The 18,890-nt window shown below is 41.2% G+C and overlaps 1 protein-coding gene across 2 annotated transcripts; it reads right to left on the bottom strand.

Moving 5' to 3' along the window:
* Positions 1-8,601: 8,601 nt before the first annotated feature.
* Cenpa (centromere protein A) lies at positions 8,602-18,073 on the bottom strand. 2 transcript variants are annotated; one of them, XM_040271467.2, is made up of 5 exons: positions 17,105-18,073; positions 13,601-13,710; positions 12,859-12,936; positions 12,432-12,587; positions 8,602-10,258 (listed from the first exon to the last, which is right to left on the bottom strand). In XM_040271467.2, exons 1-4 carry the CDS (start codon positions 17,196-17,198, stop codon positions 12,453-12,455), a joined length of 417 nt encoding a protein of 138 aa, XP_040127401.1. In that variant the 5' UTR covers positions 17,199-18,073; the 3' UTR covers positions 8,602-10,258; positions 12,432-12,452. The 2 variants fall into 2 exon arrangements, with proteins under 2 accessions (XP_040127401.1, XP_005322613.1); XM_005322556.4 differs by having other exon boundaries at positions 8,602-12,103; positions 17,105-18,051.
* Positions 18,074-18,890: the final 817 nt, after the last annotated feature.

Genomic DNA, 18,890 nt, shown 5'->3' on the forward strand with positions numbered 1-18,890 from the left:
AGCATAGATAGGGCTATCAAAAACATGCTTTTCGGGCTGGGGCTACAGCTCAGTTGGTAGAGTGCTTGCCTCGAATGCATAAGGTCCTGGGTTCAATCCCCAGTACCATGAATGAATGAATGAATAAATAAATAAATAAAACTCTTTCTCATTAAAGATGGAAATCAGGTCCTATTCTATCTCACCTGGAATTGGGGGTGAGCAGTGGGGTTTTGAATCTCTCCCCCCACCACCAGTTATACTGGTGAATTCCAGCAGGAAAGCTGCCACCCCCAGGGAGAGTCTGGGACTCCCTCCCAAACTCACAGGGCTCAGGGACCCATTGGATCCCGGCTGCAGCCCCATGTATGAGTGATTCTCTGCTTCCTTCATTCATGGTCATGTTCTCTGAGATGGGCCATCTTCTGTAGGTGCCTCTAAAGTGGTGAGATTCAGGTGGCAGATGAGAGATGTGTATGTATGCTGGGGCTGCCATAACAGAGTGCCTCAGACTGGGCATCTTAAACAGCAGAATTTATTTCCTCAGTTCTGGAGGCTGAGGTCCCAGGTGTAGATGCAGTCAGGTTGACTTCTTCTAAGGCTTTCAGATGGCTGTCTTCTCCTGTGGCTTCCTTTGGTCATCCCTCTGTATGTGTCTGTGCCCTAATCTCTTCTCCTTATAAAGACACCAGTCCTTTTAGATTAGAGCCCATCCTTTTAACCACTGTAAAGAACCTGTCTCCAAATACAGCCACATGCTGAGGTGGTGGGGGTAAGGACTTCAAAATAGGACCTTAGTTATGTATTTGTTTATTTTGTGAATTAAAGCTGGGGCCTTGCACGTGCTAGGCAAGTGCTCTATTACTGAACTACATCCCCAGCCTCTCAACATATGAATTTTTAGGGGACACAGTCCAGCCCATAACAAGGACCAAGGGGATATTTTACAGGGGTCCCAGGAGTGGAGGCAGTGGACACTGGTGAAGAAGCTCTAAGGGTGGGCCACTGCCTATCCTGGCATAAGCAGCATGTTGCCCTCCACCCTCTATTCCAATCCCTGCATGGAGTGGACCAGAGAGGGCGTTCATACTGACACCTTTGGCAGAGGTTGAATAGGGGAACTGTTTAAAGCACAATGGGAACCTCCTTGTGAGTTCTCTATAATTCAATTAGATACTCTGCTAGGAAATTCTCTTAGTTCTCTGCTGAGTGGAACAGCATTGGATGTCATTTATTTTTATTTATTTCTAAGTGCCCTTCTTAGCATTAGTTCATCTTACTAGATGGGCTCAGTAAAATAATCCCTACCTGTGGGCCAAGTTGGGAAGCCTGAGGGTCGGGTCGCATTCTCAGAGGTGCCCCCAAGTGTCTATCATGGATTCCCCATAAGCTGGTTCATCACCCAGACAAACAGCAATGGTGGTAAAGTGGATTCTGGGAGGGAAGTCATGAGTGAAATGGGGTAGGATTGCTTTCCAACACAATGGAGATGAAAGACATCTCCAACCTACTATCCACAGGCATGGGTAGATGTGTAAAATTCCATGGGGTTGCAGCTTGGGGTAGTGGTAGTGATGGAGGAGGTGGGTGGGTTAGAGGAAATTTCATGTAGGCAAGGGGTGGGAAGAGCTGGGTAGGGAAGGAACAATAGCCATGGGCTCTCTTTGAGTGTCCAGTCCGCTTTCTCTGTCAGTATTTTTCATGAGTGACACCCAATAGCATTTCTTTTTTCCATGCTATGATCTGGGACCCTCTGTATATAGCTTTCTATAATGGATGACTTGCTTTGCCCACAGGAGCAAGAAGTAAGAACTGTCAACTCCTATCTCTCCAGTACCCTCTTGGATACTTTGATTTTCAAATATTCTGATTTTGAAACAAGTCTGACTAATTCAGTTTTGAGACTTAGCAGGGCTTCCAGAGGCCAACAGATGCCCAGACATATGGAAACCCAGAACCTCTAATGTCAATAGCAAATGTGTGTTCCAGCTACAACTCATTTATTCATTTGCTCTTTCATTCATATCTTCATTCAATGGGTATTTATTCCAAGCTGGATCTTGGGTTAGGAACTGAGAAGGCAGATACAGCATGCAGAGGCTCTGTGTTCCAGGAATTTGGAATCCAGTGGAGCTGCTCTCTAGCTTTAGGGGAGTCATTTCCTATCTCTGGAACTCAGCTTCTCTGCTTTTAGTAGAGACTGTTCTTTGCTTTTAATAAAGACTTGAAAATCCAACTATTAAGATTCTAAAATTCAGTCAGCCAATCCCCAAAAAACAAATGCCAAATGTTTTCTCTGATATAAGGGAGGTGACTCATAGTGGAGTAGGGAGGGAGAACATGGGAGGATTAGATTAATTCTAGATAGGGAAGAGGGGTGGGAGGGAAAAGGAGGGAGAAGGGGATTAGCAAGGATGGTGGAATGTGATGGCCATCATTATACAAAGTACATGTATGAAGACTTGAATTGGGTGTCAACATACTTTATATACAAACATAGATATGAAAAATTGTGGTATGTATGTATATTAAGAATTGTAATGCAAAAAAGTACATGTATAATGGCATAAATGGCATACTTTTTATATAGAGATACAAAACTTTGTGCTCTATGTGTAATAAGGATTGTAAAGCATTCCATGTATTTAAAAAAGATTCTAAAATTCCACATTTATTAAATTTAGACTTCCAGATGCACTGTCATACCCTGTCAGATGCTAGGCAAAATAAGGAACCTGGCTGCAAACTCTATTCAGAAGGGAAAATTTAAGGTTCTATGGATCTGTCAATTCATTCTAGAAACATCTACTGAACACTTTCTGATCCATAGCAGAAAGATGCAAACTGCAGTCACTGATGCCTTCCTGAGGAAGATTCTTGTCACCAGAGAGCTCAGGCCTCTCTGAACAACACTACTACTTAACAAGCCCTGCCCTTTGAGTTTAACTCTAGAAATAGAAGTGCGAGGTAGGTTTGGCAATAATATCATCTTCAGAACTAAGACCAAGCTCCCTGATTTCCCAGCAGTGTCTGGTCTCTGAGGTGCCCTGACCCAGGCACATTCCTGTGGGGTTCTGCCAGGAAAGGGGAAAGAGTCAGGAAGGGCAAACAGGGTCTCCAAGTGTGATGAGTTTCTGAAGCTTTGACAAAGACTTTGACCCCACCAGTCTCTGTTTTCTCCTGGTATCTTCTGCTGCTTCTCCTGGCTGACCTCATTGCCATGGAAACAGAAGAAGGACATTTCTGAGTCTGGTTTAGCAATCCCAATGAACTCTCTTCCTGAAAGAGTGGGAAGCAAAGTCGGCTATTATCTTAGGAGGAGTTAGAAGATTTTTTAACTTTGAATCAGTATGATCAATCTGTGTTACTTTGTAGAAAGAAATATAAACAGCTTAGAAAATTCTTGCTGCTTCTATCGCTACATTTATCAAAAAGCATGCTCAAGAAAAAAAAAATTAAAAAACAAAAACCATGCTCATATTGAGGCTGTCAATTTAGCCCTACAGCTTCCTGTTCCACCCTTTTTCCCCCTTCATATAACAGCAACATTTCACTTACATTTTTGAGTGTAGCCATATTGGTCTTCTCAAGTTTTACCATGGAAATATTAAATAGATCATGTTTACATGTAGCAGGTAAAATGCATTTAAATTGCCAATGAATTGGATTTGAACAATTAGAGATTTCTGAAACTTAATTCCTTGAGTAAATAGTGTTTTTTATTATTGAATGTATTTGAAGAAAGGTTGGTGTGGCAGAGAGCTACAGAAGAGATTCAAATAGGTCTGGGTTAATGACTTTTAAGAATCCTTTTGACCCTGAAATTCTATGATGAATCCAAGCTAAACATAAGGTTTAAAAAACAAAAACAAAGGAGTCATATGAAAGGTCCTTTTAGCTGAAAATAATGATCCAAAGCACTTTTAGACCTATTGCTTTGGATGTAGTACCACCCTGGAAAGTGCCTTGGCCGTTCCTTTTACCACTTGGATCCCCTTTCACACTGCTCATAGGTGGACAAGACTTGGGTGTCCTTCCCATGGGGCTCAACTACCTTGAGAATGGGAAAATCAACCTTGCCTCCCAGGACTACAGCCCTGGAGAATGCCAGGTACTGTCATAACTAAAGCCTGCCCTCCCCACAGTTTATGCCAAAGCGCAAGGATGAAGATACCGGCCCAGTGGAGGATTCCATGGTGCTCAGGGATGGATTGGCAAAGAATTAAAAAAAAAAAAAAAAGATCAGTAAAGTTTAAGCAGCTAAAACCCCAGTGGTGTTTGAAGGATGCTGGTTAGGACTAGAGAAAGGATAGGTAGTTGGGGAAATAAGTGTAGTTTGAGATCAACTGGATTTGCTGGGTCAGGCCAATTAGCAGGAAAAGGATGGTGGCAGATGCTAAGTAGTAAGACTGCTTCCCTAAATAGATTGCAGAGGACATGGACTTAAAGCTCTGCAGTAATGAAGGTTGCAGAATGGAGAGGAACTTAAATTGATCCGAAAAAATTACAGATCTATTCCTCCCCTCTGGGAATCATATGGGACAGCAATATTGGCCCAGTGATGGGGAGGGGAAAGGAGAAATCCTCAATCAAAATGCTTTGGCTGCTCCTTTAAGACCAAGTTGATTTTTATTCCACTCAGTGTCTCTGAGCTCCAAATCCATCTAACATAAATGATGTGTTTGTCTGTAGTTGTAAGCACCAAGCCAGATGCTGACAGATCTTGTCAGTGAAAAGCTGTTTCCACTGAAGAAATTATCCCTCTGATGCTAGTAGAGGGGTGGAAACTTTCGCAAAAATATGTCAAGCGGGCTTTGAACATTAAAAACAAAATCGATGTGAAAACTACAGTGTGCTTTTACAATATACTTATAATCATTAATATGAGTTTGAAGCCAAAATAACTCAAGTAATTCCAGAATGGGGTTCATAATCATTCATAGGTAGTGGACCTCATGAAAGTCACAGCTTTTTTTCAGAAAAGTGCAAAACATAAATTCATGAGATTACACAAAATTGATACATACATATGTATTAGAAATTGGTTTCTTTCAAATATTTGGAACATTTGCAACAAAACTTTACAATTAATTACATCTCTGATTTTCATAATTTTTTAAGGCAATGTTTTAGTCCCCCCCCCCCCTTTTCTTTGCTGCTGTGACCAACAGACCTGACAAAAATAATTTTAGAGGAAAAATTTATTTGGGACTCCCAGTTTCAGAGATCTCACCTATAGACAGCCAACTCCATTGCTCTGTGCCTGACGTATGGCAAAGAGGGTGGTGGAGGAAAGTGGCTCAAGACATGGCCACCAAGAAGTAGAGAGCTCTTGCTCACAGTGGACAAACTATATATCCCAAAGGCACCCTCCAATGACCCACCTCTTCCAGCCACACTCTACCTACCTCATTACCATCATTTAACTCCTATCAGAAAATGAATGCACTGATTATGTTAAAACTATCATAACCCAAACATTTCACTTCTAAACTTTCTCGCACTGAGCTTTTAGGAGACGCCTTATATCTAAACCATAACAGGCAATACAAATGGTCAATATTTCTAACAGTCTTAAACTCTAAACTACCCAAATGTCCAAAAAAAAAAAAAGGGGGGTGTACATAAATTTAGATCTACTATACAAGGGAACACAATTGTCCCTTGCTATCTGTAGGAGATTGGCTCTAAGACCCCCTATGGATGGATACTCAAATCCCTCATATACAAAGGCATAGTACTTGCATATAACCTACATACATCCTCCCATATATTCTAAATTATTGCTAGACTACATATAATGCCTCAGACAAAGGAAATGCTATGTAAATGGTTGTTTTACTATACTGTTGAGGAAATTACAAGGGAAAAAAGTTTTTGTATATATTCAGTACAGATGTAATTTTTTTTCAAACATTTTTGATCTGAGGTTGATTAAAGCTGAGGTGTAGAATTCATGGACATAGAGGGCTGATTGTACAGCAGTAAAAATTAACACCTGAGAAATGTGAATTCTGCAAACATTGATTGGAAGATGCAAGGGAAAATATATTGTATGATTCCATTTAATAGTCAAAACTAATCTGATATTTAAAAAGTAGTCTAGACTATGATATTAAAAGTTAGGAATATTATTATCCTAGAAAGGGAACTATCAACTAGAGTCAGGTGCAAGGTAGGCTTATGGGATGCTAGGAATGTGATTCTTGAATACTGACTACATTAGTGCTTCAGGTTGTGAAAACTGAGCTGTAAAATTGTGACTTGTGGTAGTTTGGAATATATATGCAATATTTAAAATTTTTAAAAATTAAAAATAGAAGTTTTTTTGCGAGGGCTGGTGATGTGGCTCAAGCGGTAGTGCGCTCGCCTGGCATGCATGCGGCCCGGGTTCCATCCTCAGCACCACATACCAACAAAGATGTATCCGCCGATAACTAAAAAATAAATATTAAAAATTCTCTCTCTCTCTTAAAAAAATAAGTTTTTAATTCTTGGAAATAACATTGAAATAAAGCCAAACTTGTATTAGCTTTCTATTGCTGCTATAACAAATTACCAAAAGTTTTTAGTATTTTAAGTATAATGCAAATGTATTCTTATAGTTCTGAACAAGTCTGAACACAAATTTCACGGGACTAAAAATTAAGGTGTTAGCAGGCCTATTCTTATTTCTGGAGGTTCTAGGGGACAGTCAATTGCTCTTTTCAGCTTCCAGAGGTTGCCTAGATTCCTTGGAGTAGTCACCTTCTTCCACCTCAAAGCCAGCAATGTATCATTCTTCTATTGTCTTGTTTGACTCTCGTCTCTCTCTTCTACTTCCTATGCTCCCAGCCCTCCTTGGTACTGGGACTGAACACAGGAGTGTTCAAGCACTGAGCTATAACCCAAACCCCCGCCCCTGCCTTTTTTTGAGATAGTCTTGGTAAGTTGCCCAGGCTGGCTCAAACTTTCTGCCTCAACTTCCTAAGTAGCTGGAATTACAGGCATATGCCAGCATACCTGGCTCCCTCTTCCACTTTTAATGGCCTTTTTAAAAACATTGGGCCCAATGAATAATCTAGGATAACCTCCCTATTTTAATGCCAGTTGACTAACACTCTTAATTCCATCTGCAACCTCAATTCCCTTTAGCCATAAAACATAGTCATGGGATCCAAAGGCTTGCCTAAGAGGAACACCAGTAGAAGCAGCAATGCCAAAAGTGGAGAGGGATCATACTTTGATGGCATTGTACTCTCCTTAGATTTAGCTATGGCTAAGTCAGGAATACTTTTGGACTCTTAAGTCCCGTGAACCTTCTCCCCTCAAGTCAGTTTGGGTTGGTTTCCCCAAACTTACAACTTAGTTTTGATGTTACTTGTGATAGCATGGTATGTTTGATACTGAATAAATTTAAATTATTTTGTTTTACTTTAATGTTAATAAGTACATACTAAAGTAAGGATGAAAATAAGAAAATCAAGAAACACATTGAACCTCAATTTTCAGGAATAGTAGACTAGGCCATCAGGACCACTCTCCTACTGAGGACAACTGAAAAAGTAGGACAATATTTATATCTTTGTCTATAACTTAAGAGTATTAAATTGCTAACAAGCTAGTGATTACTTATTAGTAATTACTGATGCAAGAGTGGAGAGAGAATGGAAATCTGAGATGGGTTTAACAGCAGATTAGGTGCAACATTTTCTTTAGGGGGTTTTGTGCCAGCCCTGAAAAGGTAGCTGAGAAATGAGCTGTTTTTGGCAGCCTTGGGTAGCTAGGGAGATGACAACGGAATACAGACCCTCCAAAGTAAGCATGGAAAGCTGCCCTGGGACGGCTGGCGATCCCTAGGAGTAAGGTGAGTAGGAAGCCGTTGGATTAAGATGTTTCTGAATGTTCAGTGCCTCCAGGAATCTGGAAGAAGAAATGTGAATTCTGTAAACATTGATTGGAAGATGCAAGGGAATATGTATGTCATATTTCCTCTTTGGAGGAAGATGTCGTTGTAGGCCTCAAATTATTTCTTCATACAGATGTGATAGGTAATTGAGCACTAATGAGAAAATAGATCATGAGCAAGAACCAAGAGAAAGAGACCCATAAGAATTGAAAATACTCAAATCATCAGATTTGAGAATCAGATCTGGAAAACAATAATGCTCATTCTGTTAAAGGAAATAAAGGCCAAATTCAAAGTTTCAGCAGAAAAATGGAAACTATAAAAAATAACAGGAAAAATTAGAAAGAACCAAAAAGATATTGTAGAATTAAAAAATACAATGAATTAAATTAAAAAAACAGGTTTAAAAATAGGTTAGAAATAGCTGAAGAGAAAAATCAATTTATTACAAAGAAGGGTAGAAGAAACATAGATGTAGAAGAAATAATCTGTTACCACGGATAGACAAAAAGATGGCAAAGAAAAGAAAATCAGAGGACATAACAAAAAGGACTAGAGAGCCAACAATTAGAGTTTCAGGAGAGGAGAGAAGAGAGAATGGGGAAATATTTGAAACAGTAATAGTTGAGAATAGGTGAAAAGACATCAATCCATATTCAAGAAGCCTAGTGAATATCAAGCAAGATTAAAAAGAAATCCACACTTAGACATAACAAAATGATATCGCAGAAATATTAATTTCAAAGAATCAATTGTATTGACAATTAACATCTCAACAGCAAAAAACAGAACCCAAAAAACCAAGAAATTAACTTTTTCATATGAAAAAAGAATACTGCCAATATGTAATTCTATACAGAGTAAGAATATCAACATCAATGCACAAAGATGGGGAGAATAAGAGATGCAAAACAGTAAAAACTTTAAAAAGCAAATAAACAAGTAGAAACTGATTTCATAGACTATAGAATCCTAAGGTAGCAGTTGATGATGGAAAATTATCAGGATCCACACTGCAAAATCTTCATAATGTTCAGAAACTGAGAGTTATCAAATACTTTTGCAACTGGGGGAAATGTTTGGCTAAAGTAGAAGATTGGTTGTAAGCCATTTAGGAAAAAACCAAATCTTTGGACATTTTTCCGCTACCACTCATTCACTGGATGATTGCCTCTCTCCATCCCCATAGATGGGTCCTTGTTCTCAAGAGATGACGTGATGGAGGGTCTGTGGACCTATGGAGGCCAAATCCAGGGATAGTAAGTAGGCTTATGCATAGTAAACTTTGAATATGGGTATTCTCAGCTTTCCCTCTGCACTCAGCCCCTAGAAGCAGTTAGGCTTTAGCTTTCCAAGAAGGCTGGACGACTGTTCTCTGTGCATGTGTCTAGTCTAAGATAACAGGGGATTCCCTACCAAAAGGCTCACCTGATCACTTCACAGCAAATCTCAAAGTCAACAAGTCCCATTAAACTGCTCAGAACTCCCAATGAGCTTTTTTTTTTTTCTTTCCATTTTACCCACAAGGCTGGTTAGAAATCAAAGGAACACATCAGAAGTAAAAGAAAGACTAGAACAAATGTAGGACATAGGGGTAAGGCAACTAAGGGAAAACAAACTATGCAGCAAAACAAGAACTTATAATAAAATGCCCTTAAAATGGTATTGCACTCATGAAACAAGGGTGGGTTGTGTGCTAATTCCATCTATTGGCTCCAAGCCCCATTCCCACCTTTTCAAGTTCTCTGTAACACAGCAGGGTTAGAAGCTAGCCAATTACATTTCCAGGCTCCCTTGAAGGTGCTTCTGTTTAGGTTCTGCCAGTGTGAGACGCTAGGGGGTCCTGGAAGGTGGGAGGAATAAAGGAGACATTTTCTTTCCTGTTTTGGAAGTGCCTTTGGTGGAGGCAGTGGCAACAGCAGTAGCACCAGCAGAAGCAGGCAAAATGGGGCTTCTGACTTCTTTCTCAGTAGCACTGATACAGTTCAATGCAGTAGTGGCAGGGGCCTGCATTGCAAAGCAGCAGTGAGGATGGGTTTTGGGCCCTGGCAGTTGTTTGATCCTTGTCCTCTTTCCTTTTGCTCCTCCTTCACTCCTGAAGTGATTATAGCCAATCCCTTCTTCAAATTCTTCTTTGCCTGAAGTAGTTCAAGTGGTTTCTGTTTTGTTGAGTGAACCACTAATTGATTAAAATGTTAGAATTTTTTTTTTTTTTTTGTACTAGGGATTGAACTCAGGGGCACTTGACCACAGAGTCACATCCCTAGTCCTATTTTATATTTTATTTGGAGACAGGGTCTCACTGAGTTGCTTGGTGCTTCACTGTTGCTGAGGCTGCCTTTGAACTCATGATCCTCCTTCTCAGCCTCTGGAGCTGCTGGAATTACAGGCCTATGTCACAGCGCCCGGCATTTTTTAAAAAAAAAATAATAAAAAATACTTTATTAAAAATATAAAAACAGAAAAAATTCAGTGGAAAGGTAAGAATGCTGATAAAAATCATGCAGAAAGCATAGAAGCACACACACAAAAAATTGAACAGAAGTGTTCAAAATTTACAGTAAATTGTAACACTGTATAACATTAATTATCATGATGTAAATTACTTATTCTCATGTTACCATACAAATACCGAAAGCACCGTCCTGCCTGGCCTAGTGAAATACGGCTAAGTACAATTTCAAGAGCAAAGAAATGTCAAAGAAAACCACAGAAAGTCTATAATCTTCTAATCAACAATACTCTAACAAGAACACTAAATATATTCATGGTTAGATAAGCTTTATTCAAATGTCTGCATAAATATGACTTGATGTCAAGCAAGAAGTTTTTCCAAAGGGCTAAAATTTATTAAGCAGTAAAATTCAGCGCTTCCCTTTGGTCTGTCTCTGAATTTAGCTGACCAACACATCATTATTAATAGTCTGCACTCACTGCTCATTTTCATCACTCACATTTCTCAGATATTTGGGTGGCATTTTTCATTTCTCAGGAAATTTCTTAAATTGCATTTAGAAACAGGACGAGGGTTTTACCTGCTCATTTCTACTTCAGAGGCAAAACCACATCCCTTGATTCCCATTTTAATTGTGGGTGTTTGCAAATGGTGTGCAACTGAGGAACTTAATGTTAAAATACAAAAAATATGGTATAATCTCCATGTGCTAAAACAATAACTTCATTTTAATATTTTCATTAATGAATTATTTATATTATTTCTCCACAAAGAAGCTATAAAAACATCTATAAAAGCATTGAAAAAACACTTTAAAATCCTGGATTTGTGACGGGTACCTTGTTAGCACACGCCTATAATTCCTGACACTTGGGAGGCTGAGGCAGGAGGATCACAAGTTCAAGGCCAACCTCAGAAATTTACTGAGACCCTATCTCAAAATAAAAAATAAAAAGGGCTGGGAATGTAACTCAGTGGTTAATTGTCCCTGAGTTCAATCCCCAGTACCCCCAATTTTTTTTTTTAAAAAAAGAATAAAACAAAATCTTGGATGGATGATATTTCTATGATTTACAACTAAGAATAAAATGCTAAATTCTATGAGAGAATTTCTGAATTATTTTGATAGAAATTTGCTAGAAAGAATCAGAAAAATTTCAGGCTGGGAGTAGAGTGCATGCTTAGCATGTATAAGGTTCTAGATTTGATCCCTAGTCCCAAAACCAAACAACAACAAAAAAATTATTTCTATTTCAACTCCCAATTTAGTTTTGAAAAGCAACACATTTGTTGACAGTCACAAATGATATTAATCTGGAAGGCGGAGATTTGTACATGAGGAGAGTTGGGTCCTTTAAGGTAACAAATGGAAGTGCTCTTCTCTTATTTTTCCCTTACATTTAAAAAAAATTTATTTATTTTTATTCTTCCCTTTCATTTTCAATAACAGTAAAAATATACACATGGTTAAAAAATGCATAAAGTACAGAAAGATCTAAAACAAAGTAAATATCCTTTTCCTATAACATGACAGATGTGATGTCTTCAAAATCCTTTAGGAGTCATATGAGTAACACACCAACTAAGTCTTTTCAGGCCTTTGGAACTCTGTTGATTGTCTCCTATCACACCTCTGCTACAGAGGAAACAAGCATTCTTCTCCTTCATAAAGAAAGTTTAAAGGGCAACAGTCACACACCGCTCAGAGACAACAAAATCCAGGTAGCACCTCAGACACCACTGGGTCTAGCTGTAGCTCCAGAGAGTCCCAGGTAACATCCCTGAAATTTAGGAGTCACATTTACTAAAAAGGCATTTTCAAAAGTAAGAAAACATTTTCTTTAAATAAAAATGAGGAGATCTGTTCCTTGTCAAATTCTATCTGAGATTTGGGGGATGAGAGAAAAATATATTTGACATTATTCAAAAGGGCATGAGCCGCAGACTCCCATGCAGTCAAGTAAAGACCAAGGTATTACTAGGGAACAGGGGCAAGATGAGAGGGCAGGGAACTAAGGATGGAGAAGGAAGATCCCTTCAGAGAAATTCCTGCCCCAAGGCTGAGTAGTTGGGTGTCTTCCCCCAGTGGGGTGAGCCACAAAAACTTACAAGAGACAGTGCTGCAGGAGTTCAGCCAAGTCCTTCCTCGATGCCGCGGATCCTCCGGGCCAGCTGCACATCCTTGGGGAAAAGAGTGACTCGGCCAGCATGTAAGGAGAGGAGGTAGGCATCCTCAAAAAGGTGAACTAAAAATGCTTCTGCTGCCTGGGCAAAAGAGAAAATGACAGACACAGACAAAAAGCACAGGCTGCTCTTTGGAGACCTGTTGCACTCCTGAGAGCTCAAACAGGACAGAGGGAATGACTAAAGAGCTCTGCTGCCACCACACAGAATCTCCTCCAAACTCTCATCAATGTGTCACTGTCTTCAGGAGGTCAGACCAGCCTGTAATATTTCACAGGCAGTCCCATGGGATTCTGGAATATTCTTTCTCCCCCTCTCAGCACTCACCAGTGGTATTTGAGCCCCTTCTTACCTCTTGAAGGGCCAACAGGGCCTGGGCTTGCCAACTGAAGTCCACACCACGTGTGAATTTCATACATATTTCTCTTGCCTGCAGAGGAGTGGGGACAGAGATGAGGAGGAGTAGAGTAACAAAAGAGAGATTAAAGGGAAGACAGACTCTCTCCAACTGTCTCCCATGAATTCTCATCTCCATCAATCTGTCCTGGCCCTTAATGTTAGGGCCCAACCAGCAGCAGGTTTGGATGCCTGGGAGCTTAGAAAATGGTGGTAAGAAGATAAGGAGGCAATCTCCAGGGTAGGAAAAGGGATCAAACGGTAGGTGGATGAGAGAGTTCTATTTCTTTTCTTAAACATCAATTTATTATTTTTCAATATTTATTTTTTAGTTGTAGTTGGACGTAATACCTTTATTTCACTTTCTTATTTTTATGTGGTGCTGAGGATCGAACCCAGGGTCTCACACATGCGAGGCGAATACTCTACCTCTGAACCATAATCCCAGCCCGAGAGTGTTTTATTTCTATAGTCAAAGTACAGTTTCAAAGTAGAGGTAGTGGGGGTATCAATTCCAGAGAGAACTGCAAGGTTGGAGGGACTTTGGAGGGCTCATATTTCCAGAAGATGGAGTCCTCTACCAGGTTAAAGAATATGTAACTTAGTCACCTAGGTAAGACATGGTAGGGTCCTACATATCTGGGAAATTTAAAGGAAAGAGGGTGGCATGGAGTGGTGGGAAGCTCCCTGGAGCTTACCAGGCGGCTGAAGGGGTACCTCCTTATCAAGAGGTCTGTGCTCTTCTGTAGATTTTTGATCTCCTTAATCCAGCGAATTCTTCTCCGACTATGTTGACGAGAGGAAGAACCTAAACAAAACAGATGGATCATGAAGAGAAGGTGCAGTAGAAAATGGGTGATGCCTTACAATTGGTTGAGACAGATCAACTGTCAAGTCACTAGGCTGTGACTGTGAGCAAGTATGCTCCACAAGGGCAGAATGTTTCATTCACTACTCTTTAGCAACTAGAAAACAGCAGATAGTTGCTAAACATTTACTAAAAAAAAAAAAAAAAAAAAAAAAAAGGATGTTCCTTTGAGATTTGAGTGCTAACATTTCCATGAAGCCTTTCCTGAAACCCAAGCCCTTCCCAACAGACGGGTTGCCTCTCTCCTCTGGGCGCCACAGTACTTGATTTCTCTTATCTTTCTCACTAGATTGAAAACTCATTTATTTTGGTTTTAGGCCTTTTTGTTAACAGCTGGAAGGAATCAGATACTGTCTCCTACAATACCCCTGTCTAGATTATCCTGGGGCCTAGAGAAGTGAAGACAGTTGGCCACAGTTCATTAGAGGCCAATGAGCTTTAGAATTAGCATAAGTCATTGCCAGTGTCAGGAATGCAGGTTATAGAGTCACAGCCTTTGGCTCAAATTCTAGTTCCAACATTGACATTAAAAGATGGCTAAGTTCATCTCAGGTGGTACATGCCAGTGGTCCTGGTGACAGGAGGTTGAAGCAGGAGGATCACAATTAACTTAGAGAGACCCTATATCAAAATAAAAAGGACTGGAAATGTAGTTCAGTGGAAAAGCACACCTGGGTTCAACCGTTAGTTCAAAAAAAAAAAAAGAATTTGTCCAGAGGCCCGATTATAAAAAGTCATTGTTAGAGTTATTTTAAAAATTAAAAGAACATGGAGCAAAAGAAATATTAAAGATAATAGGGACTGGAGTTGTAGCCCAGCAATAGAACACTTGCCTAGCATGTGAGGCATTGGTTTTGATTCTCAGCACAACATATAAGTAAATAAATAAAATTAAAAAAAAAAAGTACATCCTGATTTTACATTTATGTGGTGCTAAGAATTGAACCCAGTGCCTCATGTATGCTAGGTGAGCGTGCTACCACTTGAGGCACATTCCCAGCCTCTAAAAGTGGTATTTAGAATCACAGGGATAGATGAGATCACCAGGCAGGGAATAAAAGAGAAAAAGATGCCAAGTCCCATATCAAGGAGTTGGAGAGAGGTGACACAGGCAGTCAAGAGAACCAAGCAGGAACTGCCAGATTGCATGGTGTCGTGGAAGCCAAGGGAACAGAATGTTTCAAGGAGAAAGTGGCCTACTGTGTCAAATGCTTCTGACACAGAGTAGGAAAGGACATAGACCTGCCTATTGGATTGGGCAAATGAAAGTTGCTATAGTAGTTCAAGTATGGTTAGTAGCTGCAGAAAGTGGGATTGAGGTGGGTTGAAGGGTGATTGGGAAGTGGGGAGTAATGTGTACACTTGAGTCTGGCTACTTAAAAGAGTAGCTATAAAGGGAAACAGAAATGGAGAATATAGGGAGTTGAGAATATGGGCTCAAGGAAATCCCCTTGCCCTTTTTCTGAGGATCATAAATACTGGAGCACATTTGCCAATGCTAATGTTTGGATTTAATTCTAGGTGCAGGTAGAGGGGACCAAAAAAAGCCCTTTTGCAGGTGAAAGAAACACATGGTTAAGAGCCCTTGAAGAAGCTGGAGCAGCTTTTGATAGGAAGGCAGATACCTAGGCAAGGCCAATATAATCACTACTTAAAAGGATAGTTATAAAAGGGAAAGAAATGGGGAGTCTAGGAAGCTGGAAATGTGGTGTCAGGGAAACACCCCTCCCTAAGAGTAAGTGAGGAGACTGAAGCTGTATGAAGAGGGGGAGCAGGCTATGGTAGCACATACCTGTAATGCCAGTTACTCAGGAGTCTGAGGCAAAAGGATAGAAGAATCACAAGTTCAAGAACAGCCTGAGCAACTCAGCAAGATCCTATGTCAAAAAGGAAAAGGAAAAAAAAAAAAGTATGGAATTGTCATGGGGAGAATGGAAAAGCAACAACACCAGACAAGAGCAACAGGACTGCCAAAAGAAGTATGAGTGCCCATTTGAGGCAAAACTTTTCATTTAATCAGAAATAGTAGAAAGGATGCTTCTACATTGGAAAGCAACAGCAAACAACATATTTAACACTCCCATTAACATCGAGAACAAGACAAAGATGGCCAAGATAATACTCTTCCAGTCTTAGAGTCTCACTAATACCATCAATAAGAAGTAAAATGTGTAAAAACACAAAAGAGTCAAAAATCATTATTTGCGGATGATATAATAGCTTAAAAAAAAATACAATTGGGGCTGGGGATGTGGCTCAAGCGGTAGCGCGCTCGCCTGGCACGCATGCGGCCCGGGCATTCGATCCTCAGCACCACATACAAAACAAAGATGTTGTGTCCGCCGAAAACTAAAAACTAAAAAAAAAAAAAACAATTGAAGCAATAGAAGAACTTCTAGGATTAATGAAGGGCTGGGGATGCAGCTCAGGGGTAAAGGGCTAGCCCATGGTCTATGAGGCCTGTGTTCAATCCCCAGCACCAAAATAGAATTTAGCAAATCGGCTGTATGCAAAGGTTAAATTCTTATGTTTTAGCAAAGAAAAATATTTTTTCTTTACATTTCTTACAACAGTAATATTTAAAATCACCTAAAATACATTTTCCCCCTTGCTCTCAGAAGACAAGTATAGCAGCTATTGCTGTCCTGTGTGCAGTCCCCACCCTTGCCAACTCCAGCCCCAAATCAAGAAACTGAGGACCATAAACTCTTCCTACTTCCAGGAAAGGGAAGCGGGTGAGTGCAGGGAGTCTTGATTAAGGCCCAACACTCACTGAAGGAAAACAAACCTGGAAAGACAGCTCTTAAGAATAGGACTGCAGTTAGAAATTGTCACCCAAAGCAAACCAATAAAAAAACCACACACACACACATACAAAACAAACAAACAAAAAACCCTCAAACACAAATGCTTAAAAATCTTGGGTCTACCAGAACTAGTTGTGTAGTTGTGTGACTACTCAAGTTACCTGGCCTGCCTGTGTCTCAGTTCTCTCACAAGCTGTAAAATGGGCACAATACAAAGATGAGATAATGCATGAAAAAGAGTTTAGTGGTAAGCGCGCGATAAATGTGTGTAGTAACAAGAAGAACTGGTCTTAGGAACAGGCTGTCTGGCCAGTCCTTGTCCCCTTCTGCAGCCCTTAGTTGGGCTGAGCACTGGACCGTGCCCGGAGCAGAGGCTGGAAGGCAGAGGCTGTGTCCACTGGCAGCGGAAGGCCACGGGACCAGCCGTTCTGTCAGCTCCGCAACAAGCCTGGTCCTTCTCGTCTGAGAAGTGTGGCAATTCCGTTTCCATGCCTCGCTCCGGGGTGAGCTGCAAGGGAAGGGTTTACCTAAGGAGGCTTCCCGCCGCGGGGTCCCGCGAGGTGGACTCGCGCTGCGCCTCTTCGGGGTCTCTGGCTTGCGGCGTCGGCGGCGAGGGCCCATCGCCGGCCACAAAGGGTCCCGGCTCCCGGTCGCCCCACGGCTCCTGTTCGGTCTTGCGGTCCGGTAGCTGAAGGCTGGTTACCGACAGAGGACGCGAGAGCGCCCGGGCGGAGGGCCACTGCGGAGCCGGTGCTCCACCCAGTCAGCGTCGCCTTCCGTTCAAATCTCCCGCCCCGCCTACTTCACGGCTGGCGTTGTTTAAAACCCCAATTCAGAGACTCCCAGTGGCTAACTCTGAATGCCCGGCATAGAGCGACCGCAGGAAAGACCAATAAGGGCACGGGCCGACAGAAGGACCGCGGCGGTGATAGGAGGAAAGCGGGGGGAAAGGCGGATCCACGGTGGAGTCAGCCAATGAGCACTTGGAGAAATGAATGGCGTCTGGCTTGTGACGGGGCTGGCTGTTTGACCTATAGGACAGATGCCTATGGTTGAGCTCTGGCCAAAAAGGAAATCTCAGTGCTGAAGAACGTGTTTCTCTTTTCGGGAGCGGTTTGTTATCGGGATCCGGGATTGAACTCAGGGGCGCTGGACCACTGAGCGAGTGTGGCCACATCCCCAGCCCTATTTTGTGTTTGATTTAGAGACTGAGTTGCTTAGCGCTTCGCTTTTGCTGACATGGTTTATGAATTTGCGATTCTCCTGCCTCAGCCTCATAAACTGCTGGGATTCCGGGCGTGCGCCACCGCGTGGGCTGAAGAATGTATTTCTCATTGACAAGTCACTTTCCTCATATTTTATGTAGCTCTATCAACCGTGGGGTGGCTTTAAAGATGAGGAAACAGACCCACATGTGACAGTGATCCACTTCGCCTTTTGAATATAGCTCTGAGGCTTATTTTTAAAACGGAGAAGTTTTCTTTTTCCTCTTTTCCTTCTCCTCCTCCCTAATCTGAGGAGGGGAACAAGATTACCTTGAGTTATTTGTGCTCCACAGCAAGGAAATGTCTGCCAGAGGATCTAGGAAGTGAATATCTCTCAAATTAACAAGTGAATCCTAAGGTACCATCAGGGCGCCCGGGGTGGGGTGAGAGATGCTGTCAGGGCATACCTGGAATACCTCCTTTAAAATGCCCCTTCTTCCTAATGGGGAGAGTCACAGCCTCTGGGACAGGAGTCTCCTATGTTTCTCCTCTGCTAGCAAAACAACAAAACTTATTTTTCCTTTTTCTCAAAACCATGCCCACATTATTGAATTGGCATCGGGGACAAGGACCAAGCTTTTGGTTACACACAGAGAGGGTGACACCCTTCTTGAGGATGCCCTGCAAATAGAGTAGGAAGCTAGTTTAACTGCATGAACTTTCAGATGATTAGGGTTTGGGACGTCCAGCATGGTGGGCTCTGAGGATGAGGTCCAGGCAGGGCAATCATCAGCACTACTTTTGGACGGGCTGTCTAGCACCTGGATAGAATCATACCAGGGAAACAAAGGATCTCTTCCATTTTCCATTCAGAATAATATGAATTCAAGTCATGTTGTCATACTTAGAATAAAGGGAATTTTAACTTCCTCTTTTTGCTCTTATGAATTTTCTGAATGTTCTGTGAACATGTACTGTAATCAGGAAAATCGTTAGTTATAAAATCAGTGATTTCATGGAACACTTGTGCGTTGCTGGGGAGAATGTAAAGTTGTGCAGCTGCTGTGAAAAATAATATGGTGGTTCCTCAAGAAATCAAACATAGAAT

Source organism: Ictidomys tridecemlineatus, chromosome 12 (genome assembly GCF_052094955.1).
Source record: "Ictidomys tridecemlineatus isolate mIctTri1 chromosome 12, mIctTri1.hap1, whole genome shotgun sequence".
Taxonomy (NCBI): domain Eukaryota; kingdom Metazoa; phylum Chordata; class Mammalia; order Rodentia; family Sciuridae; genus Ictidomys; species Ictidomys tridecemlineatus.